Source organism: Carex rostrata, chromosome 3, assembly GCF_964058835.1.
Source record: "Carex rostrata chromosome 3, lpCarRost1.2, whole genome shotgun sequence".
Lineage (NCBI taxonomy): Eukaryota > Viridiplantae > Streptophyta > Magnoliopsida > Poales > Cyperaceae > Carex > Carex rostrata.
In genome coordinates, this window is record NC_135920.1 from 5,045,869 (window position 1) to 5,073,582 (window position 27,714).

The window sequence follows — 27,714 nt, forward strand, 5'->3', positions numbered from 1 at the left end:
CATTATGTTATTGTGCTGTTGAAATATGATTGATGCACCATAATATAACAAGGTCATAAGAGTCATTTTCTACTATGCTTGTATTTTAATAATTGTTCACTTTTTTTATTCCAATTGTTAGATTGCCGAACACATTGACAACGACTGCAAAAAACTTTCCACGCGGAATTAGAGAGCATAATTTCATTGTTTGTAGAATAAATTTGATTCCAGAGGATATCTAACACTTACAGCATCTATATAAGTCATCCATTGAGACATCGAATTCCACTTCACCGAGAACCCACAAACCGAGCACTGAGCTACCAGCAAACAAATAACAAAGAAATAAGAATATAAGAGAGAGAGAGATGGCGGGAAATGGTGGTGAGACTTACGACATAATCTCGCTTCTCTCAGGCAACGAGCGCGATTATCTTGTCCGGAATAACGGCGATAAGGTATAAACTTGATTATCCTCTCTACCAGCATAGATGACAAAAAAATACAAGTATTGTTTCTACAGTTTTAAGATTGTTAGATTTGATATGTTATAGAAATGCTCAGATTTTTTTTGCAGAGCTTTAATTTGGCGTTCAGATAATCTTTTCAAAGGGTTATGACTTATGAGTAAATCGAACAATTTGACGAATAAATTATAAGAGTGCTCTATTTTTGGGTGAATTTGTAAAATTGGAATACCATAGATAAATATCAAATGATTTGTTGATTTTGGCCATGAATAATGTTCTCTCACTATCTTATTTCCCTTGCATATCCCTTTGACCAGTTCCCTTAAATTTCCCTATCACTTTGAAAGTTCGCAGCCCAAAGGGGACTTACCTGATCAATATGGAATTATGCTCTCGGGCCGTGCGATGAGTGCTTGGACTTACTGATCAAGAAAATCACAATTTTTGAATGGTCTAGAATTTTTAGATTATGTAATTTTCTATCTTTCTGAAAAAAACGTAAAAAAAATTTTAAAAATGTAAAATTTGATCTACATGTACATTTTCATATGAAGATCATGTTGAACGAATCAGATCAATTATTTGAACTTTGAAAATAAAGATATTGATCCATAGTACGGACTGCTTTGATAGATAAGCCTCACTCTGTTTTCTTAAAAATCAGTGTATCGATTGACCGCTGACAAACTTATAAACTACAAGCTTGTGACTGTTCCCCTGAGCTATTGCTGTAAATTAAAAATTATGAGGCAATCTTCTTGATTTTTTTTTTTTGGAGGAATAATAGGCAAAGAGAAGTATGTGACAATCTTTGTTGTTCTCATTTTTTTTTGTTTAATTTCTGTTTAGCTTTGGATATATGGTCAAATTTGGGGCTTCTTTTTTGAAGGATGGTGGCAACTGTCACCAACATTTGTATTGATAAAAAAAATTATTTACAAGTGCCTAGTTAATAAGCCATCCATTGTAATTTCTATAATTGTGTATATAGTTACAATTTACAACATACCAGTACAAAGAGAGTTTTATTCTTCATAAAAATAGGTTCATGTTTTCGAATTGAATTCTTAACAGGTGAAAATAGAAGATCTGAAGGATAAAACCCTCGGTTTCTATTTCTCCGCATCATGGTGTCCACCTTGCCGCAAATTTACCCCCAAACTAACTGAGACGTACCACGACCTCTTGTCCCAATCCAAACCTCTTGAAGTAATCTTCATCTCTCGTGACCAGGATGAAGAATCCTTTACTTCATACTTCTCCAAGATGCCGTGGCTTGCAATACCGTTCTCAGATTCCGAGGCACGAGAGAAACTGGCCAAGACTTTCAAGGTCATGGGTATACCAACTCTTGCCATGATTGATGCGAATGGGAATTTTCTCACGGATGATGCTGTTGAATTCGTCACAGAGTATGGGTCGGGCGCGTACCCATTCACGGCTGAGAGGTTTGCTGAGTTGAATGAGATCATTGAGGCCCAGAAGAGGAACCAGACGATCCGGAGTATTTTGGTTTCTGGAGACCGTGATTATGTGGTGTCAGGCAGGGGCGATAAGGTAATCTTTTGCATCTTTTGGTTCTTTATCACAATTTTTTAAGTAGTCCATTACTTCTGGTATCTAGGAATGTAAAGAAACGAGATAGCTTTTTTTTTGTTTTTGTTTACTGCTTGAAGTTGATTTTTGGACTAAATTTAGCAGTAACATCTAAGTGTAAAACTGATTTTTACGGCTGAATTTGACAGTTAAACACCCTCTGAACTTTTGAGTGCGATATAATTTACCTGGAAAATACCCAATTTACACAATCTTGTACTGCTAGCTAAGAAGACTTGTACCTGTCGACATAGCTTGACTCAGGGGCGGAGTCAGACTTTCAAGCTATGGGTGTCAGACACAGATTGGGGATCAATCATATATAATTTTCATGTGAGTATAGGTGTCAATTTACAATACCCATAGCATTTTACTCTAAACTAGATAGAAAATCATGTATAAATATAAAATTTTTGAAAATGAATGGGGTAAATTGACCCCCGTTCCCTGTTACTGGATCTGCCCCTGGCTTGACTGGTATATCTTGATAGCAGCCATCGTGATTCTTTTTTGTTTGTTCATATCTGGAAATTAGTGATTGGTTATTTTTTTTAATTACTGACAAAGTTTTTTTTTTTTTCAGATACCAGTATCAGAGCTCGAAGGAAAGTATGTGGGTCTCTATTTTGCAGTCTCTGACTATAGTGCATGTGAAGAGTTCACCCCAATTCTCTCCCAAATGTACGAAAAGCTTAAACAACATGGTGAAAGCTTTGAAATTGTCACAATTCTCCTAGATAAAGATGAATCAACTTACAATGAAACCATTGCAAAATTACCATTTCTTGCAATCCCTTTTGGAGAAAAGTGCATAGAGAAACTGCCACGGTACTTCGAATTGAGATCTATTCCTACCTTGGTCATGATTGGAACAGATGGGAAGACTCTGAAAGATAATTGTGCAGATATAATAGAGGAGCATGGAGTGGAGGCATTGGAGGGGTTTCCGTTTTCTCAGGATAAAATAGCGATTTTAGAGGAGAAGGCAAGGGTAAAATTGGAACAACAGACACTTGAGTCGCTTCTGGTTAAAGGAGAGTTTGATTACGTTGTTGGAAAGGATGGTACTAAGGTAATATCATATCACTCGAGCAATTTCTTATCTTAGTTCTAATCTTTTCTTAGTTTTCTTTATGTTGTTTCTGTGGGCTATATGCAAAACTGACAGATTAATTTTTACATATTGAGTTTGGAGGTTATGATATCAACCAGGTCGTGCTAGTATCAAATATTACACTACTCGCCAATTTTCTGAGGCAGTTGTGATGTTTAGCTGGGTAGGAGTTGACCAGTACATTAGTAGGACTGCTTTGATAGATAGTCTTTCATGGATAATTTTCAGATAACTGCAGAAAATATCTTAATTTTCTATAATTAAGCGCTAGTAAATTGTAAGCCCAAACAATTTAATCAGAATAGCATAAGAATAAAAAAGGAGAAGGGTCCGTGATAGGCTTGATGAGTTAGTAGTAAAAAAACAGCCTCTTTATGGAAATGAAACCCTCACTAATTAGGCAGGAGTAGTACTAGGATGGGTGATCTCCTGTCTCTGTGTTGCTGATTCCGGTTGGATTTCATTTTTAGCCTACCTCAACTTATTGGGAATAAAGGCTTTGAAGAAGAAGAAGCATAAGAATAAAAAACCCACAGTTATCTTTCCTTGTATTTTTATCTCATTACTCCCTCCCTCTTGGTTTGCTTGCTTGTCATAAATCAATATATTGATCATTATTTTATTAATTGAATGAAAATTTGTTAATTTATCCTATCCCTAGAAAGGTTTTGTTGATCATTCATAGATACTAGTAAGGAAAAAATTGAAAAACAACATTTTATATTAATGCTTGCTTCATTGTTCCTCCATTTTCAGATACCAGTGTCCGACCTTGTGGGGAAAAACATAATTTTCTACTTTTCTGCAAAATGGTGCGGGCCGTGCCGTGCTTTCCTTCCAAAACTGATCGAAGAGTACAACAAAATCAAATCAAAATATTCTGATGCATTTGAAATAGTTTTTGTATCAAGTGACCGGGACCAAGACTCGTACGACAACTTCTATTCCTCCATGCCATGGCTTGCGCTTCCATTAGAAGACCCAAGAAAGAGCTTCCTCAAGAAAATCTTCAAAATCAGGGGAATTCCATCTCTCGTTGCTATAGGTCCAAGTGGCAAAACAGTCTCAAAGGATGTGAAAATGCTGCTGACGCTGCATGGTGCTAATGCATACCCTTTTACTGAGGAGAGAATAAAGGAGTTAGAGGATGAGATCGAGAACATGGCAAAGGGTTGGCCTGAAAAGATCAAGCATGAGTTGCATGTGGAGCATGAATTGGTGCTTACCAAACGTAGATCCTATTGTTGTGACGGATGCGAGGGGCTGGGGGCTAGTTGGTCATACTGGTGCAGCGAATGTGACTTTGATTTGCACCCAGCGTGTGCATTGAAGAAGGCAAATGGAGAGGAGAATAATGGCCATGAGGCAGCGAAAGAAGGATATGTGTGTGATGGTGATGTATGCCACAAGGTTGAATGAAATAATGTTGTTTTGGTTTTCAGGTTCGTTGGTGTGTTCGTGTGTGATGGTGATGTATGCTGCAAGGTTGAATGAAATAATGCTGTTTTGGTTTTCAGGTTTGTTGGTGTGTTTATGATTGTATCATGTTATGTACCAGTTATGGCAGTTTGACTATCTTTTTGTTGTTGGGCTAAACTAAAAGAGGACTTACTAATTTAGCAATATGAAATAAAAATAAAAACTGGATTGATATAATTATATGACTCCAGTGTTCCTCTTTTCTTAATGGTTGTCCACCACTGATACTTTTATCAAAATGCTATAAAGAATATGAGTTGCATTGTATTGTTCAAAGCAGCAAAGAAAAAGCTTCCAATGAACCGTCGTATTGTTGTAACAGTAAGTTTTGTATTGGTACTGCCTAGATTACATTATAGCGCAGTTAAATCTCTTTGACGGGTATACTAGAATTAAAAGAGAAAATCTAAGTTGTCATCCAAATAGGATTTTTGTACACACAAGTATTATTTTTGTTTCAGATTTAACACACTTTTTAATTAGATGTTCATCAGAGAACACAAAGATTCTTCGGTCTATTAGTAGATTAGATGCTTTCATGGATGTAAAATTGTTATTATATATATAAGTTACATATGTACCAAAAATGCATATCCCAAAAAGAAAATTCCTAATAAAAAAAAAGAAAGAAATCCAATAGAATGAGAAAACATACCCACCAAAATGAAACACAAATAAAGAGTAACTCTTGTCGATCTGACCTGGCTTTCACAATGAGGTGGCATAGGTGCTTTATGCCGTAGATACCAGTCGAGCCCGTGCGCAACTGCTATGTGGGCCATTTTCTCCTTATCCATATATGCGTCTCGAAGACACGTCATTGGTCATGGACCATGATCAGGATAATTGTACAACACCAATTCTAGTCTCTCATACGACTTGTCCAGTTATAACGGCGGGTAGAACGACCCATGTGTCATTGCCTCATCTTCTAAACTCCTGCCACATAACTTATAATCAAGAATTTCTTTAATTGCATGGATATGTGAAATTATTCAACCAAAAATGGTTAAATTGTGACACAAGCTTGCTTTAGCAATTTAAAATACTTTCTAACTTGTCATGAAAAAAATGATGTATGAACTTGTGCTACATTGCTTGCATATTTAGACGGCATATTGTTTCGGAATATTTAGATGGAATATTCACGTGAAATGTTTATATCCCAAAATTACACCAAATATAGCTAGCTTTCACCTCAACACCATGCCAACCAAGAAAAAGATAAATACTAATCAATTAAGTCGATCAATTGTACAATTGATCCTCAGTCAACCCTCAATGTTTCCTCCAATTTAAACAATATAGCCTCAGTTTACCCCAGCTTTCAAAATTTACACCAAATAAGTCAAGTAATAGTAAACAAACAACAGAAAGTCAGAAAGTAATCTACAAATCTCACGAAGATTAGAACCTCTCATTGTGTCAATTAGTCAGTTTGCCTCTCACAAATCTTCCTCATATGTCGTGGTCGACAACACCTCCTCAGGGCCTCCTCACTCTAGTCCGCACCAGCAATTCCTCCTCTGCCGAGAACACCCACAGCGGGTACTAAAGACCCATGATATCATTGCAGTCAGGGACAGATTCATATTTAAGGATTTCCGTCTAGGGCTGTTATTGGGTTTAAATAGTTAATCTGGTTCAAATTTATTAACAAATTGAGTACCATAACTTATTCCTTCTTGCAAGAGATAGATCTAGAAATGGAAGATTTGCTGGATGAGCACTTCTTCACCACTGTGTAGATGCTTTAATCAACCTAATCCAATTTTAAATCACCTTAAGAGTTATTTCTAAGCTGTTTTTAATTTTTCAGTTTAATTTCTTTTCTGTTGCAATAAAATAGTGGCAGACAAGGAATTGATATACTGTTGCCCCGTTATTTTTCTTGTAATGAAATTTTGATTTATAAATGAAATTATTCCTACACACTTTGAATAAAAAAAAGCCCAAATGATCCATCAGCCCTCTAAACCTATCTGTCAACGAGCTCATCACAAAAGGGCAATAGATTTTCTACATGACATGAATTCTAAAGGGCATCAGCCTGATATCGTGAATAACACTCTTATATGGGGGTTGTGAAAGAAAGGAGAAATTGAGAACACTGATGCGATTCAAGCACCAGTTCAAGATGAAATCATCTAAAGGGCATGAGTCTGAATTATATAAGTGGATCTGAAGGGATTTTGCATAATGATACAACATTGTACCTTTTTTATGGATAGAAGCACAATGTGGATTCATAGCATAATGAAATTGAAATGATTGTTATGCTAATTCAATATTATATATATTTTATTTGGATTTGTCAATACAAAAAAAAAATACGTGGACAATAAATTTATTTGACATGTACATATCAAATAGTTAAAAAATAAATCACACAAAAATACAAATATGTTATATATAGCTAACCAAATTAAGATATAATTAAATAACTTCAAAATAACTATTTACCAAATATAATATATTTTAAAAATAGTGAGGCTATGGTACTATACATAGTGAATATTAGCTCGTGTTGTGGACTTAAATTTTTACTTTGAAAGTCTTAATATAGTTGTCCTGCACATTACATGATACATAGAATCCTAGACAAGTGTAAGGAATGATGTTTTGGTTTTTCCCATTAACAACGACTCAGTAAAGACCTAAAGCTTAAACTTGATTACAAAGCATATTTAAGTCTTACAGCATCTATATAAAGCGAAGTTTTTCGAATTCTCCACTTCACCGAGAAACCACTTCCCTGAGCTAACCAAACGAACAAATAAAGAAATAAGAATATGAGAGAAAGAGAAAAGGCAGGAAATGGTGGTAAGACTTACGACATAATCTCGCTTCTATCAGGCAACGAGCGTGATTATCTTGTTCGGAATAACGGTCATCAGGTATAAACTTGATTATCCCCCTTACCAGAATGAATACCAATAATGCAGATATTGTTTCTACAGTTCATAAGATTGTTCGATTTGATATGTTATAAAAAAGGCTCAAATTTGTTTATCAGAGCTTTGCTTCGATCGGCATTTAGATCATTTTATCAAGGGTTATGAGTAAATTAAATAATTGGACGAATAAATACCATGGGTAAAAATATTCTCAAAATTGTAACATTTAATCTTCAATTACATTTTCATATGTTGATCATGTTGAACCACTTCAGATTGACTATTTGGACTTTAAAAATAAAAATATTAATCTGTAGTATGGACCAATCCACACTATGCATAGTACCGCAGCGTCACTGATGTTATCTCACTACCTCATATTTCCCTTGCATTTCCATTTCACTTTGAAAAGTTCACAGCTCAAAGTAGACTACTTGATCAATATAAAAAACTTATAAATTTGACATGTAATTGCGTCATTTGTGAAGTAGATCGGTTTCAACTGTTTGGATTCATCATTTGAAGTCATTATGATAGGTTTTAGAGTTAAGCTTACCAATCTTTTGATGAACTTAAGAATACCCTAGTTCTACTCTACATTTATTATTTATACCAAAACTTCAAACCAGAAACAGTTCTTATAAGAAGTACTACATCTATACCAAAGCAGGAGACCTGATCAATATCCACTTTTTTTTAAAGTGATTTTTTTTGAGGAATTTGGAATTTGGATTTCTAGCACCCAATAGAACTAATTAGTGACCACTAAAGAGAATAAAATTAATGGCATCCCAAAGAATATAGTCTAGTCTCCCTGTTGGGCAGAGTACCTCTATGCCAGAGGATCTGACTTTTACATACAAGATTTTTTTTTTTTAATTAAGGTCCATGGATCAATTGGCCACTGTCAGACTTATACAATACAAGCTTGTGACTGTACCCGAGCTATTTCTGTGAAATTAACAATTATGTGTTTATTTTATATACTTGCTTTTTTGGAGAAATAATGGGCAAAGGGAAGTATGTGACAATCTTTGTTATTATTATTATTATTTTCTTGTTTAATTTCTGTATAGCTTTGGATATATAGTCAAATTTGGGGCTTAATCCTATCTGTTGTATTACAGTCTTGGACAAAGCTTTAGAGAGAAAAAATAGAATGCAGTTTGCCTTAGCCCATTGTTATGGGGCTTTAGTTTTAGGCTTTTAGCTAATATAGATAACTTTTGACTGTAAGCTGTGACTACTGCATGGTACATTTGTTTACTTTTGCATATGCTCTGGTAACTATAGTACCTGTGAGGTGCAAACTCTGTGCCAGGTGATTGGACTAAAAACACTGTAACTTAACTTGTTTCAGTAAAATGGAATGGGTGCTTAGCCTTATATATTATGTTCATACCAACATCCTCTATAACTTGTGCTGCCTTGTAATAAAAAAAATATACCAGTTAGTACCATGTTATAACATTAAGATCTGCTGTAATAAGTACTAGTACAATGATGTATGTGTCTCGTTCTTGTAATGCATAATTAGCAACATATAACAGTGAGATCTCGAGAGCTCATGTTGCTGTAATAAGTACTAGTAAATTTACCTGTCTTAAAAAATAAGTTACAATTTACAATGATGTGAGTACAGGGAGATTTTTGTTCCTCATCAACTATGTTCATGTTTTTTAATTGAATTCTTAACAGGTGAAAATCGAAGATCTCAAGGAGCAAACCCTCGGTCTCTACTTCTCAGCATCATGGTGTCCACCTTGTCGCGGATTTACCCCCAAACTAACCGAGATGTACCACGACCTTTTGTCCCAATCCAAACCTCTTGAAGTAATCTTCATCTCTCGTGACAAGGATGAAGAATCCTTTACTTCATACTTCTCCAAGATGCCGTGGCTTGCAGTACCGTTCTCAGACTCTGAGGTACGACAGAAACTGGAGAAAACTTTCAAGATTATGGGTATACCGACTCTTGCCATTATTGATGCGAATGGGAATTTTCTCACGGATGATGCTTTTGAATTCGTCACAGAACACGGGTCGTATGCGTACCCATTCACAGTAGAGAAGCTTTCTGAGTTGAATGAGATCATTGAGGCTCGGAAGAGAAACCAGACGATTCAGAGTATATTGGTTTCTGAAGAGCGCGATTATGTGGTGTCAGGCAGAGGCGATAAGGTAAACTTTTGAATCTTTTGGTTTTTTATAAATTTTTTGTAAAATTTACTGTAGCCCATTACTTGTGGAATGTAAATAAATGAGATAGTTCTAAGTTTAGCTATAACATCTAATGCAAACTGATTTTTACGGCTGAATTTGACAGTTAAACACCCTCAGAAGTCAGAACTTTGAGTGTGAAATAATACACATGGAAATACCAAATTTCCACAATGTTGTACTGCTAGCTGACATTTATACCTTGTCAACCTAGCTTGACTGTTATATCTTGATATCAGCTGTTGTGGTTCTTTTTTTTTTTGTTCATGTCTGGAAATTAGTGATTGGTTATATTTTTAATTTATCTTATATTGACATAGTTTTCTTTCAGATACCGGTATCAGAGCTTGAAGGAAAGTATGTGGGTCTCTATTTTGCAGGCTCTGGTGACAGTGCATGTGAAGAGTTCACCCCAATTCTCTCCCAATTGCATGAAAAACTTAAACAACATGGTGAAAGCTTTGAAATTGTCACAATTCTCCTAGATAGAGACAAATCATCTTACAACGAAACAATTGCAAAATTACCATTTCTTGGAATCCCTTTTGAGGAAAAGAGCATAGAGAAACTGTCATGGTACTTTGAATTGAGTTCTATTCCTACCTTGGTCATGATTGGAACTGATGGGAAGACTCTGAAAGTTAATTGTGCAGATATAATAGAGGAGCATGGAGTAGAAGCATGGGAGGGGTTTCCGTTTTCTCAGGATAAAATGGCGATTTTAGGGGAGAAGGCAAGGGTAAAATTGGAACAGCAGACACTTGAGTCGCTTCTGGTTAAAGGAGAGTTTGATTATGTTGTTGGAAATGATGGTACTGAGGTAATAAATATCACTCGAGCAACTTCTTATCTTAGTTCTAATCTTTTCTTAGTCTTCTTTCCGTTGTTTCTGTGTGTCATAAGCAAAACTGACAGATTAATTTATACATATTGAGTTCGTGCTAGTATCAAATTTTACACTGCTCATCAATTTCTTAGGCAGTAGTGGTGTTTAACAGGTTAGGAGTTGACCAGTACATTAGTAGAACTGCTTTGATAGATAAGCCTTTCATGGATAATTTTCAGATAGTTGCATAAAATATCTTAATATTCTATAATTAAATGCTAGTAAATTGTAATCCCAAAAAATTTAACCAGAATAGCATAAGAATAAAAAATCCACAGGTATCTTTCATTGAATTTTTATCTCTTTACTCCCTCCCTCTTGATTTGCTTTGTTGTCATAAATGAATTTATCAATCATTTTTTAATTATTGAATAAAAAATCCACAGGTATCTTTACTCCGATCCCTAGAAGGGTTGTTAATCATTCATAGATTTTATATTAGTGTTTGCTTCATTGTTCTGCCATTTTCAGATACCAGTGTCCGACCTCGAGGGAAAAACCATAATTCTCTACTTCTCCGCAAAATGGTGCAGGCCATGCCATGCATTCCTTCCAAAACTTATTGAAGAATACAACAAAATCAAATCAAAATATTTTGATGCATTTGAAATAGTTTTTGTATCAAGTGACCGGGACCAAGACTCGTATGACAACTTCTACTCCTCCATGCCATGGCTTGCGATCCCATTGGAAGACCCAAGAAAGAGCTTCCTCAAGAAAACCTTCAAAAGCAGTGGAATTTCATCTCTCATTGCTATAGGTCCAAGTGGAAAAATAGTCTCAAAGGATGTGAAAATGCTGCTGGCACTACATGGTGCTGATGCATACCCTTTTACTAAGGAGAGAATAAAGGAGTTAAAGGATGAGATAGAGAACATGGCAAAGGGTTGGCCTGAAAAGATCAAGCATGAGTTGCATGTGGAGCATGAATTGGTGCTTACCAAATGTGAATCCTTTATTTGTGACGGATGTGAGGAGATGGGGGGTGGATGGTCATACTGGTGCAACAAATGTGAATTTGATTTGCACCCGGCATGTGCATTGAAGAAGCCAAATGGAGAGGAGAATAATGGTCATGAGGCGGCGAAAGAAGGATATGTCTGTGATGGCGATGTATGCCGCAAGGTCTAATGAAATTAATGTTATTTTGGGTTTCATTCTCATTGGTGTGTTTATGATTTTATCATGTTATGTACCAGTTACAACAGTTTAGCTGGTTCTTTTTGTTGAGCTAAACTAAAAGTAATTTAGCAATATAAAATAAAATAAAAACTGAATTGATATTACTGGTATGACTCCAGTGCCTCTCTCTGTTTTTTTTTTAAAACATAGCAGAGGCTGCCAAGTTTGTACAAGAACTAAATTACATCCATCTTAACACTCAAAACTAATCTCAGTGCCTTTTTTTCTTAATTGTTGTCCACTGCTGATATTTTTTTATCAAAATGCTATAATGAATAGACTTTTGAGTTCGCATTTGTTCAAAGCAGCAAAGAAAAAGCTTCCAATGTACCGTGGTATTGTTAGCAGCAGGGCTTTACATTCTAACAATAAGTTTTGTACTGGTACGCCCTAGATTACATAATAGCACTGCTAGATCTCTTGGAGGGATATACTAGAATTAAAAGAGAAAATCTAAGTTGCTATCCATATAGGATGAAATTTTGAGCCCAGTCCGGTCTACAGTCATCTGGGCCAACCTGACGACCCAATAGAGGGCTACATCAGAGAGTGTGTTTATAATACAAATATACAATGTAAGAAATTAAATTTGAACCATTCACAAAACTTATGAGGGTTACATCCCGACATTTTTATTAATACCCACTCTTAAATATAAATTTTCAATTCTATCCAATTTTCAAAAAAAAAATTTTAAATATCCAAACTGCAACCTAATTATGCGGTTTGGATTAAAAATTCCAAACTGCATAATTAGGTTGCGGTTTGAGATTTTTTTTGTTATTTTTTTATTTGACACTATAAATATCCTGTTTCTCTCTCCTCTCTCAAACTCACCAGAATTGTAATGCCTTTTTTTTCAGCTACCTAATCTGATTGTAAGACGATTTGTGAAATAAAATCATGTCTAAAAATCCTTTTTAAAATAAGAAAAAGAAATAATATGTAAGAGTATGTTTCTAGAAAAATATATCATAAAATTATTAAAACATCAAATTATTTGTAAACTTTCAGATAATTCAAATAGTGACACTAACTACAATTAAGAAAGCAGTTTTATGTATTTTACTAAAGTAATGGATTATTGTCAGTTCTTATCTTTTGCTAAGTTGATAAGTTTCTCATGTTTGAGTTGCTACTCTTGCTTTTGACGGAATTGTTGCAATTGAATTATTGTTATTTTTCATCGATAATAGTTGTGCTGAAACTATTTATTTATTTATTTTACATTTCACTCGTCTTGGATTTTTTTTTTTTGTGTAATAAATATTTTGCATGTACCCGAATAAAAATGAAATTTAACCCTGTGATTTCTGCTGTCCGACTGACAACGCCTATAATAATTTCTTTTTCACCTATGTTAAAATTGAAGTTGAAATAACCACAGTGCCACACCTACTTCCACATGAATGCGTCTTCAAAGGGATCGGTAGCTGTTATTTGTTACTGGCCCGGGTGTACGCTATTGAGCGTACTGGGTTGTGTTCAGCGAAAGAAAGAACGACGGGAAAAAACATGAGAAAAAATAGCAGTCTTTGGGCCCGATTTTTTTAAAAATATCTCAAAAAAAATTATTTTATTAAAAATAACCAGATTTTGAGTGAAATTTTAAAAATACCCAGGCCGTAGATTTTTTCTGCGCTCCAGAATTTTTATTCCGGGCCGCGGAAAAAATTTGCGCCCCGAAATTTTTTTTTTTTTAGAATTTTTTATTCCGAGCGCAGATTTTTTCTGCGGCCCGGATTTTTTTTTTTTTTTTTTAGAGTTTGGAGAAAGAAAATATCCATGGTTTGATTTTTTTTTTTATAAACTCATTTTTTTAATAATATATGTGTATGTATATATAAATATATGTATATGTATATGTATATGTATATGTATATATAATATTATATGTATATGTATATGTATATGTATATGTATATGTATATGTATATGTATATGTATATGTATATGTATATGTATATGTATATGTATATGTATATGTATATGTATATGTATATGTATATGTATATGTATATGTATATGTATATGTATATGTATATGTATATGTATATGTATATGTATATGTATATGTATATGTATATGTATATGTATATGTATATGTATATGTATATGTATATGTATATGTATATGTATATGTATATGTATATGTATATGTATATGTATATGTATATGTATATGTATATGTATATATAATATTATATGTATATATATATAATATATGTATATGTATATATGTGTATATAATATATGTATAACTCATTTTTTTTATAATATATGTACATGTATAGATATGTATATGTATATAATATTTATGTATATGTGTATACATAAATATTATATACATATACATATACATATACATATACATATACATATACATATACATATACATATACATATACATATACATATACATATACATATACATATACATATACATATACATATACATATACATATACATATACATATACATATACATATACATATACATATACATATACATATACATATACATATACATATACATATACATATACATATACATATACATATACATATACATATACATATACATATACATATACATATACATATACATATACATATACATATACATATACATATACATATACATATACATATACATATACATATACATATACATATACATATACATATACATATACATATACATATACATATACATATACATATACATATACATATACATATACATATACATATACATATACATATACTATACATATATTATATTATATACACATACACATATTATTAAAAAAAATGAGTTTATAAAAAAAAATCAAACCATGGATATTTTCTTTCTCCAAACTCTAAAAAAAAAAAAAAAATATACATATACATATACATAAACATAAATATTATATAAATATACATAAATATTATATACATATACATATCTATACATATACATAAATATTATATACATATATATGTATATTTATATATACATACACATAAATATTATATACATATACATATATTATACATATATTATAAAAAAAAGAGTTATACATATATTATATATACATGTACATATATATACATATACATATACATATATTATAGATATATTATATTATATATACATACACATATATTATTAAAAAAAATGAGTTTATAAAAGAAATCAAACCATGGATATTTTTTTTCTCCAAACTATAAACTCTAAAAAAAAAAAAAAAAAAATTCGGGACGCAAATTTTTTCCGCGGCCCGGAATAAAAATTCCGGAGCGCAGAAAAAATCTGCAGTCTGGATATTTTTAAAATTTCACTCAAAATCTGATTATTTTTAATAAAATAATTTGTTTTTGGGTATTTTAAAAAAAATCCGTCTTTGGACAGATGCTATTAAAATCTGAGACGTCGGACAAAAAAAGACGGTGGAGATACCAAACCCAAAAATTGAGTTACATTAGGGGATCCGGACTCTTAACCCCCATCGAGCAGGAAATCAAACCTCTCCGTTCAAAACCCTATTCCCTTTTACCTTCTCTGCACCTCTCCAAACCTACGAACTCCTCCGCCGCCGCAATTCCACCCATCTATCAGATCAGATCCGACCCAACTCCGCCTCTCTAACCTCCGACGAAACCAACAATGGGATTCGACGTCGGCGTTGTGCCATTTAATCCTGACGGGTGGGGCCCACCCGACACCCCAGCTGTCCCCCTCCTCCCTCCTCGCCTCTCCGGCGGCTCCCACCCGGCCAACATCCCTTTCGCCCCCTTCTCCCGATCAGAGAAACTCGGTCGCATTGCCGATTGGACACGCAACGCCAACGCCAACGCTCCTCACCCCTCCAACTCCCGTGACGCCGTCTTCGACTTCGCTCTCGACGACGCCTCCGCTCTCACTGCTGCGGATGACTCCTCCTTCCGTCTCGTCGACGCTCGGCCTCCTCCCCGACCCAAGTTTGGCCCTCGTTGGCGCTTCAACCAGCGCCCCCAACTTCCCCAACGCCGTGACGAGGAGGTCGAGGCGAAACGCCGGGAAGCTGAAAAAGATCGCGCTCGCCGTGACCGCATGTATCATCTCCACCGTTCCAACAACCCCAACCACCAAGGTGGCAATCGTGGGTCTGGCCCTGGTTACAAATCCTCTGTTGATATCCAACCTGAGTGGACCATGCTGGATCAAATTCCCTTTTCGACCTTCACCAAGCTCTCTTTCTCAGTACCTGATCCGCCTGAGGACTTGCTTGTTTGTGGGTCCCTTGAATTCTATGATCGGGTGTATGATCGTGTCAACCCGAAGAATGAGAAGCGACTTGAGCGGTTCAAGGCACGCAATGCTGTGCGTGTCACGACTACAGATGATCCTGTCATACGCCGTCTTGCTGCGGCTGACAAGGCGACAGTGTTTGCCACTGATGCGATCTTGTCGGCACTGATGTGCGCTCCGAGGTCTGTTTATTCATGGGATATCGTCATCCAGCGTGTTGGGAATAAGTTGTTTTTGGATAAGAGGGATAGGTCTCAGATTGACTTGCTGCCGGTCAATGAGACAGCACAAGAGCCATTGCCAGATTCAAAGGATGACATGAATTCGCCTCAGTCACTGTCAGAAGAGGCAACTGAGATCAACCAGAAATTTGCTCAGCAGGTACAGATGATTTTATTTGTTTTCCTTTAAGTGTCTGCTGTAGTAAAACATTGCAGCAGGTACCTCGTGATTTGCATAAAATTAAACCAAGTTTTTCCAGATAAACATTCTGACTCACATACCCTGAAATAGGGGTGATTAATGAGCGAGCATGAGCGAGTTGTTAAATGAGCGAGTTTAAGCGAGCGAATAAATGAGCGAGTCGGAAATGAGCGAGTTATGAGCGGCTCACGAGTTATAAGTACTAAAATTTAATAAATTGTCATAATTCAATTAAATAGAATAATAACAAAAAATCAACGGTATTACAAAAATAGAATAATAACAACATAAACTAACAATAGCATCAACAAAAACTAAAGCAGCACTAATAAAAATCCAATAGAAATCCAAAAATATTAATTAACAACAGCACACTAATAAAAATCCAAAAACAGAAAATAGAATAATAACAAATAATGAATGTATAAACTATGAGGTGTCTGTTTAAAAAAATAAATAAATGTATAAACTATGAATATTTGGGATTGAATGTGGCGGCGGGATTAGATGTGGCAAATCTTAAATGAGCGAGTTGGGGCATGCTCATGCTCGCTCATTTAATAAATGAGCGAGTTGTTGATGAGCAAGTTTAAGTGAGCGGATAAATGAGCGAGTTTAAGTGAGTATTTAGTGAGCGAGTTATGAGCTGCTCACGAGTTATGAGCAATTTACTCACTTACACCCTGAAAATTAGCTTGGCATTAAACTTGATAATAACAGGTAAGAAATGTAGAATGCAAGTCCTTTTGAGAAATATTTTATGTTTTCCTTGGCTTTTCTTTATTAATTGTTGGTTAGATGGTAGGTTCTGTTACTTAATGCTTGTGACTTTCACTTGTGGTCTTCCCCTTTGGTTCCTTGGGAAAATAAATTATCATGGTATTGTATGTATTTGTGAAATTAATCCATTGCTCAAATGTTGAATAACTATGAAAAAATGTAGCAGTCCTACATTTTGTAAGACAACAACATAGTGCAAAAAGTAAATATAAATCCTATGTTATTTTGTGTCCCCTAACAGGTACTTGTTAGAGACGGTAATAAGGTAACTTTTGACGAGCCAAACCCCTTTGTGAACAGCACAGATGGTGCTGCTCCCGTGTCTGACGAGCAGGGATCAGTGGCCTACCGGTACCGGAGGTGGAAGCTAGATGGCGACACATACATTGTTGCCAGGTGCGAGGTGCATGCCGTTTCTGATGTGAAGGGGCAGCGGTCGTTCATGACCCTCAATGCCCTCAATGAGTTTGACCCCAAGTTCACTGGTGTTGACTGGCGTCAGAAACTTGAGACTCAGCGCGGTGCCGTCCTTGCCACTGAGCTCAAGAACAATGCCAACAAGCTTGCCAGGTAACTCTTTTTTATTAATAATAATTGGTTGAGAAGAGGGAGGATTTTTGGGTGCCATATGTCTGGATTTTTGCCAAACAAGTACAATTTGAGATTTTATGTGGAAAAATTGCCCTCCTACTCCACTACACTGGTTGTTAGCATTTTATACCGGTACCAATATGTGATGTATATGTACATGACGGAAAGTGTTTTTTCATTTGAGCATGACTTTTGTCTTCTGGGACTTGCAACAACTGGATTAGGGTTTAGTTGGGCTAATATGTTTTAGGATTAATTTCTCACGTACCCCTCAACTTTGCTTAATTTTCTTATTTCTCCCTCCAGAGTTTAATATTTCATATTTGACCTCCAACGCTCCAAATTCTTTCTTTTTTACCCTTGAGATTAATTTATGTGCATAATTCTTTTTAGAAGTTATCAAACTAATAATTTATATTAACTTTGAAATAAAATGACTAAAATACCCTTATTAAAATAGAAAACCAAATCGTTTCTTAACCTCTCCTCTGCCCTTTTTTCTCCATCTCTCACGTCTTCCAGTCATAAACCAGATTGGTCCTTAACCTCTTCTTTTGCCTCCCTGTTAGTTGCTAGAATAATATCCAGAGCAAGAATTCAATAAAAAAAGCCTGCAATCGCTCAGATGATTTTTTAATGTTTATGTGACTATTGATAAACGGCATGGAGGCATCATTAACAAGAAATATATTTTGACGATTCCATCCCAGATATTAAATTTTTAAAGAAACTTTGCAATCCAAATTTGATAGAATGAGATATTAAGGTCAAACTCTTCTCATGGAGATGCTGAGCGCTTTTTTTACTCCATCCACTTACTCTTGCCAAGCTTTGAACATTTCTCCTCTCAAATTAACTGTCTCGATATGGAAAACATCAACAAGGTTTTACAGATTCTGGTTTGGACTCGGTTTTGGTGGCAGGTTGCTAAACCTTCAAAAGAGGAGAAAGTGCTCATCTCTCGGAGGTAATTTTGGGATTCATAACTTCTTGCATCTGTCCAATGCGAGATAATGCAATCTATGGACACAACGAGAAAAAGATAAAGAACCGTGTTCAAGTTCTTAGGGCATTTTCGACCATTTCTTTTAAACCAAATATAAATTATGATTCTTTATATCATTTGATTAGAATAATTTTTTTATTACTGATACAAAGAGAAATACGAAATATGCCGAAGAGTTGGACGACATATACAATATATTGAACTGTAGAAGGAGAAATAAGAAAGTCAAGACAAATTGAAGGGTAAATAAGAAATTAACCCTATGTTATATAGCATGGGCCCTCTTGTGCTTCACTTCTTTATCTTTGTTTTCAAGGTCCAAACATTCAATCTGGACCACTCAACATGATCTCCGTATCAAAGCATGCTTGGAGACTAAATTTTACATTTTTTTGTAAATTCTTTACTATTTTTTTAGATAGGTAGAAAATCACTGTTTTCAAGAAGATTCTGGACCATCCAAAAACAGTGGTTTTCTACCTATCTAAGAAAATTGTAAAAAAATTCTAATAAATGTGAAGTATTTTCTCCAAGCATATTTTCACATGGAGATCATGTTGAGCGGTTTGGATCGACGGTTTGGACTTATGAAAACGGCATGGAAGGATGTGAAGCACAAGAGGGCTCATGCTTTACAAAGCATATTAGCCCAACTGGAAATTCAAGGCCTGCTTGTTCAGTAGGGTCCGTATACTAGGTACCGGGAAATATCAATGTGAGATTAGAATATAATTTTTTTAGAAGTTCTTCTATCAAATTGTTTCTCTGTTTAACAGGTGGACTGCCCAAGCACTACTATCGGGTGCCGACATAATGAAGCTGGGGTATGTGTCGCGTGTGCACCCTCGTGATAGGCACAACCACACGATCCTAAGTGTGATCGGCTACAAGCCGCGCGACTTCGCTGCACAGATTAATCTGAACACAGCAAACATGTGGGGAATTGTCAAGTCAATTGTCGACCTCTCCATGAAGCTTGGCGAGGGCAAGTATGTGCTCGTGAAGGACCCTGCGAAGCCCCAGGTCAGAATCTACGAGGTGCCTCCGGATGCATTTGAGAACGACTATGTGGAGGAGCCGCTTCCTGAGGAGGAGCAAGTTCAGGTCAGACAGGCTGACAAGGAAGGAGAGTCTGCCTTGGTGGCCGATGGTGAGGCAGTTGATGGTGCGGCTACTGACGTGGCTGATGTGGTTGAGGCTGGGAACGATGCTGTAGTGGTTTAGGGATGAGGGGTTATATGGCACCTTTTGATATATAGAGTATTCATGTAGGAGTGTTTTCGGGGTGTTTTTTGCTCGCTTCTTTTATGTTAGTTATATTGCTGTTTAGTGGCAGGATATTCTGAAAGTTTTGCAGCTGCTTGATTTTGGTTTCCTTGGATTATACTGTTGGATAATTTCAGGACACTTGGTAAGCTTTGTTTTCTGCCAGAGTTGGTAATAATATCATGGAAAACTTTGATGGCAGAAACAAAATGTAGAGATTTTTGTTTTGTACTCGGAACTGATGTTTACGGTTTTTTCTCATAAAAACTTTGAAACAAACCAAGCAGCAGTTATCTTGTAATCCATACAGAAAAAACTTTGAAACAAACCAAGCAGCAGTTTTCTTGTAATCCATACAGAAAATAGGTACCAGTAATCCATGAAAATGTAATTTTGGAAGCCTCTTTCATTTTATATCCTTTGAGCATTTTTTTTATTGTTGAAACCTATTCATAATTTTGGAACCAATGTTTCTCCGATGGACCCTATAAATCGAAGTTGAAGTTGAAAGAGATTTTATTTCCTTGTTTAATGAGATGATTGATCTAATTCAATGTTATTATGTTACGGAAAAAGACTTTGCCACAAGCTTGGTATGACATTAATTTCATGGCAAATTATTTGATCAGTCTCCGTCGCGGTACATTTGAAATTTTGTTTATGAGAGGTATGCGTTTGAACCGATTTTTTTATTTATATCCAAAAATTAAATTAAATTTCAAAAACTAACCGAACCGGCTGTTAAATTTTAAATCTACCCAAACCGGTTAACCGTTAACCGGACCAAATTTCCGGTTAACGGTTAACCGGACCCTTTGAAATGGTTCGGTTAACCGTTAACCGGACCCAAACCATGGGTCCGGTTAATCGGATTCGTTGGTTCGCTGAACCGTTAACCGAACCCGAATTTATTTATTTTATTTTATTTTTTTACTTTTTTTTAAAACAGAAAATTTTTAATTTTTTTTTCTATTGAAAATATACATGAAAATTCGTATTTAGATTTATCAAATTTACACCAAAATTTTTTGTAAATCAAATATGAAATTTAAAATTATACAAAAATACACATACACATACACATACACATACACATACACATACACATACACATACACATACACATACACATACACATACACATATACATACACATACATATACATATACATATACATAAATAATATACGGTTACCAATTTTTTTTTTTTTTTTTTTACTTTTTTTTAAAACAGAAAATTTTTTATTTTTTATTTTTCTATTGAAAATATACATGAAAATTCGTATTTAGATTTATCAAATTTACACCAAAATTTTTTGTAAATCAAATATGAAATTTAAAATTATAGAAAAATACACATACACATACACATCCACATACACATACACATACACATACACATACACATACACATACACATACACATACACATATACATAAATAATATACGGTTTCCAATTTTTTTTTTTTTTACTTTTTTTTTAAAAAAATTTAAAAGAGAAAATTTTAATAAATCTAAATACGAATTTTCATGTATATTTTCAATAGAAAAATAAAAAAATTTAAAATTTTCTGTTTTAAAAAAAAGTAAAAAAAGTAAAAAAAAAAAAAAAAAAAATTGGTAATCGTATATTATTTATGTATATGTATATGTGTATGTGTATGTGTATTTTTCTATAATTTTAAATTTCATATTTGATTTACAAAAATTTTTGGTGTAAATTTGATAAATCTAAATACGAATTTTCATGTATATTTTCAATAGAAAAAAAAAATTAAAAATTTTCTGTTTTAAAAAAAAGTAAAAAAACGTAAAAAAAAAAAAAAAAAAAAAATTAGGTTCGGTTAACTGTTCAGCGAACCAACGAATCCGGTTAACCGTTAACCGGACCCATGGTTTGGGTCTGGTTAACGGTTAACCGAACCATTTCAAAGGGTCCGGTTAACCGTTAACCGGAAATTTGGTCCGATTAACGGTTAACTGGTTTGGGTAGATTTAAAATTTGACAGCCGGTTCGGTTAGTTTTTGAAATTTAATTTAATTTTTGGATATAAATAAAAAAATCGGGCGTTTGAATCATGTTCTTGTGAAGCACGAAATTAAACATAAATTTTGTACAAATTTTTGCCAAGCATGAATCATGCAGAACAATACGCTTTGATTGATGGGCTAGGTCAAAATTATTACGAGTAAGGCTTAGTTGTTATAGATAGCATAGATCTTTGGTACGACGGCCTCAAAAACTTGTCGTATAAATTTTGAATTTCAATTTAAGTAACTTAGTATATTGGTTATATAATGAATTGTAAAATAATAAAAAGATTTATGAAAGATGACAAAAAATGACTTAAAATATTAGCAATTTTTCTTTATTTTTAAGTCATTTTTTTTTCCTATTTCATAAATCATAAAAAATAGTAAATTTTTTTTCAAAATAATAAAAATTGCTATTTGACAAATTAAAATTAAAGTTGTAAATGTGACTTTTAATATTTCAATGGTGTGTGTATATAACATTTGAGACAATTTAAAGTACTTTAGCTTTTCCTTAAATATTTAAAAATATTACAATAGAGATTTAACGATCTTTTGATAGATAATCAATTAAATTCCATATCGACACAAATTATATGCAAGCCTTATGTAAATATTAAAAAGTAAATCTACAATGTCATGTCTCAGACTAAAACTCCATACCAGAATAGACTGATCATGCCACGCATTATGACTCGGCGCGCGCACACAAATCATTCGAAATAACATCCCCACATTAAAGTAAAATAAAAACTGCCAATTAATGCACCCCAAAAATAATATGACTCAAATGACAATTATATAAGGTTGATTGTTGTAAATACTTTTATCAATAAAATTTTGATTGTCACTGCCAGATTTTCAAAATAAAAAAAAGACAATTATACAAGGTTTACACATGATTCTGATTTTAGCGGTAGAATCAATAACCCGATTTTTTTATTTATATCCAAAAACTAAATCAAATTACAAAAGATAACCGAAGTATCGTTGAATTTCGATTTCTACCCAATCCGGTTATCCAATAACCGGATTTGGGATAAATGTCCGGTTATCCAACAACCGAACTCAAGAAATATAACCGGTTATTGGATAACCGGAAAGTTATGTTTTTGTTTTTTGTTTTTTTTTTTAAAGAAAACCCGGTTAATCACTAACCGGAAAGTAAGTTTTTTTTTTTTTTTTTTTTTTTTTTTTAAAAAAAACCAGAAATTTCGAATTTTTTTTATTTTTTTATATTAAAATATTAGAAATGTTGATTATATTTCTTTAAAAATAGATGAAATACAATATAATTTGATTTATTAGAAAGACTGCAACAAATAACCCGGATTAATATTTTTCAGGCCGGATTTTTCGCGGCTGTAAGAAAAATTAATATATTTCTTTATGTGCTATTGGAAAAAAATAAAAATGCTTAGATTCTGAGTTATTGATTCCGGTTCAAAAGTCACTTCTAGGTAATCTAGAAAATATTGTGATCCATCTAATAAATTTAATTAATAAAAAGTTGTTTCTATTTTGATAATTCTTTTTGAAAAACAATTATTAAATAAATTAAAGTTTTTATTTTTTTCAAAAATAGAAACAACTTTTTATTAATTAAATGTACTAGAAAGGTCACAATATTTTCTGGATTACCTAGAAGTGACTTTTGAACCGGGATCAATAACTCAGAATCTAAGCATTTTTATTTTTTTCCAATAACACATAAAGAAATATATTAATTTTTCTTACAGCCGCGAAAAATCGGATCTGAAAAATATTGATCCGGGTTATTTGTTGCAGTCTTTCTAATAAATCAAATTATATTGTATTATATCTGTTTTCAAAGAAATATATTCAATATTTCTAATATTTTAATACAAAAAATAAAAAAATTCTGTTTAAAAAAATTATGTTTAAAAAAAAAAAAAAAAAAAAAAAAAAGCAAAATGCACAAATCCGGTTAACCATTAACCGGATTTGTGCATTTTGAGTCCGGAGAGTGGTTAACCGGACATTTCTATAAATTCCGGTTATTGGATAACCGGATTGGGTAAAAATCGAATTTCAACGATGCATCGGTTATTTTTTGTAATTTGATTGAAGTTTTGGATATATATAAAAAATTCGGATCAATAGGACTCAAAAGAAGTGTCGAGCAAAGAATAATACAATATTTTTAAAAAATATAAAATTTAGTCTCTAAATATGCTTTAATACAGAGATCATATTGAATAGTTCAGATTAATTAGTTGAATTTTATAAGACATAATGAAACATAAACCATTTGAATCCTCCTTTTTGTTAAAAAGAGTTAGCAAAGCTTACACAAACAATCTCGAGATTTCTGTCATAAAACAATCAAACTTGTAAGAATTATAAACGGTATAAAAGTTAATCCCCCTTCACTTGACATAAGAGGCAATGTCCCCGTTCAGTTGGAGGGTTCCTGTCTTCATAGCCCTTGTTAAGCATTTATCTAATTGACGAATCAACAGTGCTCAGGAATTCTTCGGCATTTTTGGATGAAAACATATATTGCAATCTCCTCCTTGCGAGGGCTTTACCCATCCAAAAATTGTTAATAATATCTCTTTTGTCTTCACGTGATATGATAAGAACTAGGGTTTTAAATAATAGTGATGGATTAGACATTGATATTAATTCTAAACAATTCATAAAAATTAATAACAATTTATCTGGAGCAGTTTGTGACACTTCCTAACAATTCCTAACAATTAAAAAGTAAAAAAATAAATAAATATATTAAATAATTTTTTTTTACTCGAATATCACCTCAGAAATCATCTCTTTCTTTCTTTCTAGTGAATTTGAGAGAGAGGAGAGAGAAATGAGATATTTATAGTGCCAAATAAAAAAATAACAAAAAATAAAAATCTCAAACCGTAACCTAATTATGCGGTTTGGAATTGTTAATCCAAACCACATAATTAGGTTGCGGTTTGGGTATTTAAAAAAAAAATTAAAAGTTAGATAGAATTGGAAATTTATATTTTAGAGTGGATATTAGTAAAAATATTGGGCTACATAAAACAGAGGTGTCTAGATTTATGCTAATAGCAATGGTCAAAAACCGTACTAGGTCCGCGTCTAGTCCGAGTCTAGTGAAAAAATCTGGCCAAAAATCGTACTAAGTCAGGATTTAGCAACGATCCGTCCACCACGAATTTGAACCCCAATCCGAACCGGTCCAGATCAGGTCCACGATTCGTTCGTTTCGGCCCTGAATCAGCCGTTTTTTTTTCAATATACTATCTGCTATCATGGTATGAAAAGCAGCAACGGATAAGAAAGCATGTATATTAATAAAAATGTACATATATGAAGTTTCTAGCAAAATAAAATAAAATGCTACCTTATGTTGATTACTTTGGTTTTAAAAAATAGTGAATTAAAAGAGCTCCTGTCAACAGGCCCACCAATCCGCACTGAACGCATAAAATATGAACGACTTGGTGAAACTTATTTTCTTAAAAGTTAAGATAGGGGTCAAGTTTTTAATTTTATATTTTATCGATAAACAAAAAAGTACGATATAAACAAGACTCGGTGAAATATTAGGTTCTAGAGCTATATATATTATATGCGTTTGAATAAATCAAGTGTACTTTTTTATAATAGAGATATGGTTGAATGAGCTAATGGTTTCTTTGTTCGTGCTGCTTTAATTTCTCCAATATCAGATTGGATATTTTGTATCTGGTGTGCAATTTAAGGTTTTTATTTATTTATATTGGGAGCCAACCATTTATTATTTGGTTATATGGTCTATTCTCGTTAGAAATATCAAACAGTGCATGAATTTTATGAAGTCACTAACATGCAATTAAAGGAATGTGAATATTTAACTATATAAGAACGGTATAAAGTTCGGTAATTAATGTGTCTACCGGTAAAACTTTGATTTACCAACTAATTTTGTTGACAACTACTAGAAGGATTTATTGACAACTCACTAAATGTTAATCTAAATAACAATAGCAGCAACAACAATCAAGCTTTTAGTCACAAGTTAGAATAGATTAGAAATGAAATTCAATTACAGTTATAAAGTCAAAATAAGTTTTATTAAAATAGTAATAACAAAATAATAATAATAGTAGTAATAGTAGTACTAATAATGGTATTAATAATACTAATATTAATTATATTCTACCTGATTAAATTATAGATGTAGGGGTCAAAGTTCTAAGTGCAATGACGCAAATTCTTATCATTTACATAGAGAACAGCCTCCTTTAAAGCCTTTGCTTCATGTTGTAGGGCCCACTGTCATACACTAGTTCTATTTTTTATTTTCTCTCTCTTCATTAGACACAATTAGACAATATTTATAGGTTTGAATTGAATATCAAAGTTCTTGTACTCATTTGAATTGATGATACTGATACTGTAACATTGAATTCTTTTAATTCTTTGGAAGAGTATTAAAAATTTAGAATTAGATATATGAAAAAATTTCTACGAGTTGAACTGAACATTTGTTTTCTATACTCAGGAGAGCTTAATCTATGCTTGTAAGTGACTTGAATAATTTGGAGAATTTATCAAATTTATTTCGGCGGCCTAGTCAAAGATCTGCAATCAGCTTGCAGCTTTGAGAATAACCACTGGTACAAGGGGGCATCCCGTACCAGCAGGTGAAAATAATACCAGTAAAGTTAAGCGTGCAGTCGGAGTATCAAAAATAACTCAAACTGCAATCTTGAACAGATTCTCAAAAACTTTCGAATGAAAATAAAGTTTATTTTAAATCTCAAACTGCTGCACAGCTTATTTTAGAAGTTATCTAATTAAAAATAAAGTTCAAATAAAAATTTAAGCAATGATTTAAGTAACCTCCTCCAACCAAACAAGAGTAACTTAATCTATTGCTTAAGTTGCAAGACCCAACCAAACATGATTAACTTACTCCACTTTAACATAGAGTAAGCAATTTACTTCAGATTAAAATTACTTCACAACAAAACATGACTTGTGGAATTAGAGTTCAAACTGGTTCTCGAATGATTATTCTTTCGTTGTAACGAAATCCCATCCCTACACAATGTTCTCTTCTATTTGCAATGTTTTATTAGAAACCCAGGAGATTATATTGGATCGCAAAGGTATCAACGGATCATAAAACATGCCTTTCTGGCAGTATATCTATATGAGTAAGACTTAGATACTATGGAATTGATTTCGAGTTGAATCGGTCGAGCCGGGATCAGAAGCAATCCTAGGCTCTCCTAGCGAAGCAATAACTCTCAAATGTAATATTTTTTGTATTTACTCAGAAGTAACTTTTGAACTAGAATCAATAATTCAGATTCAAAATATATATATATTTTTTAATAACACAAAAAAATAAATCAAATTATATAGTATTCCATCTATTTTTAAAGAAATATATAAATTATTTCTAATATTTCAATACAAAATAAATAAATTATAACATTTTATATTTAATTAAAAAAGAAAACTTAAAACTGCAAAAAAAAAATTGCGGTTTTGGAATTCCAA

General features: G+C 33.3%; 2 protein-coding genes across 2 annotated transcripts; both read left to right on the forward strand.

Annotated features, from left to right (window-relative positions):
• Positions 1-273: 273 nt before the first annotated feature.
• Positions 274-11,864, forward strand: LOC144551804 (uncharacterized). The gene is made up of 9 exons (XM_078299915.1): positions 274-440; positions 1,527-2,009; positions 2,632-3,120; positions 3,919-4,579; positions 4,680-4,687; positions 7,422-7,538; positions 9,237-9,719; positions 10,090-10,578; positions 11,116-11,864. Exons 1-9 carry the CDS (start codon positions 351-353, stop codon positions 11,773-11,775), a joined length of 3,480 nt encoding a protein of 1,159 aa, XP_078156041.1. The 5' UTR covers positions 274-350; the 3' UTR covers positions 11,776-11,864.
• A 3,470-nt stretch (positions 11,865-15,334) lies between these two features.
• LOC144551061 (eukaryotic translation initiation factor 3 subunit D-like) lies at positions 15,335-20,378 on the forward strand. Its single transcript, XM_078298860.1, has 3 exons — positions 15,335-16,483; positions 17,547-17,875; positions 19,679-20,378. Exons 1-3 carry the CDS (start codon positions 15,479-15,481, stop codon positions 20,124-20,126), a joined length of 1,782 nt encoding a protein of 593 aa, XP_078154986.1. The 5' UTR covers positions 15,335-15,478; the 3' UTR covers positions 20,127-20,378.
• The last annotated feature ends 7,336 nt before the right edge of the window (positions 20,379-27,714 follow it).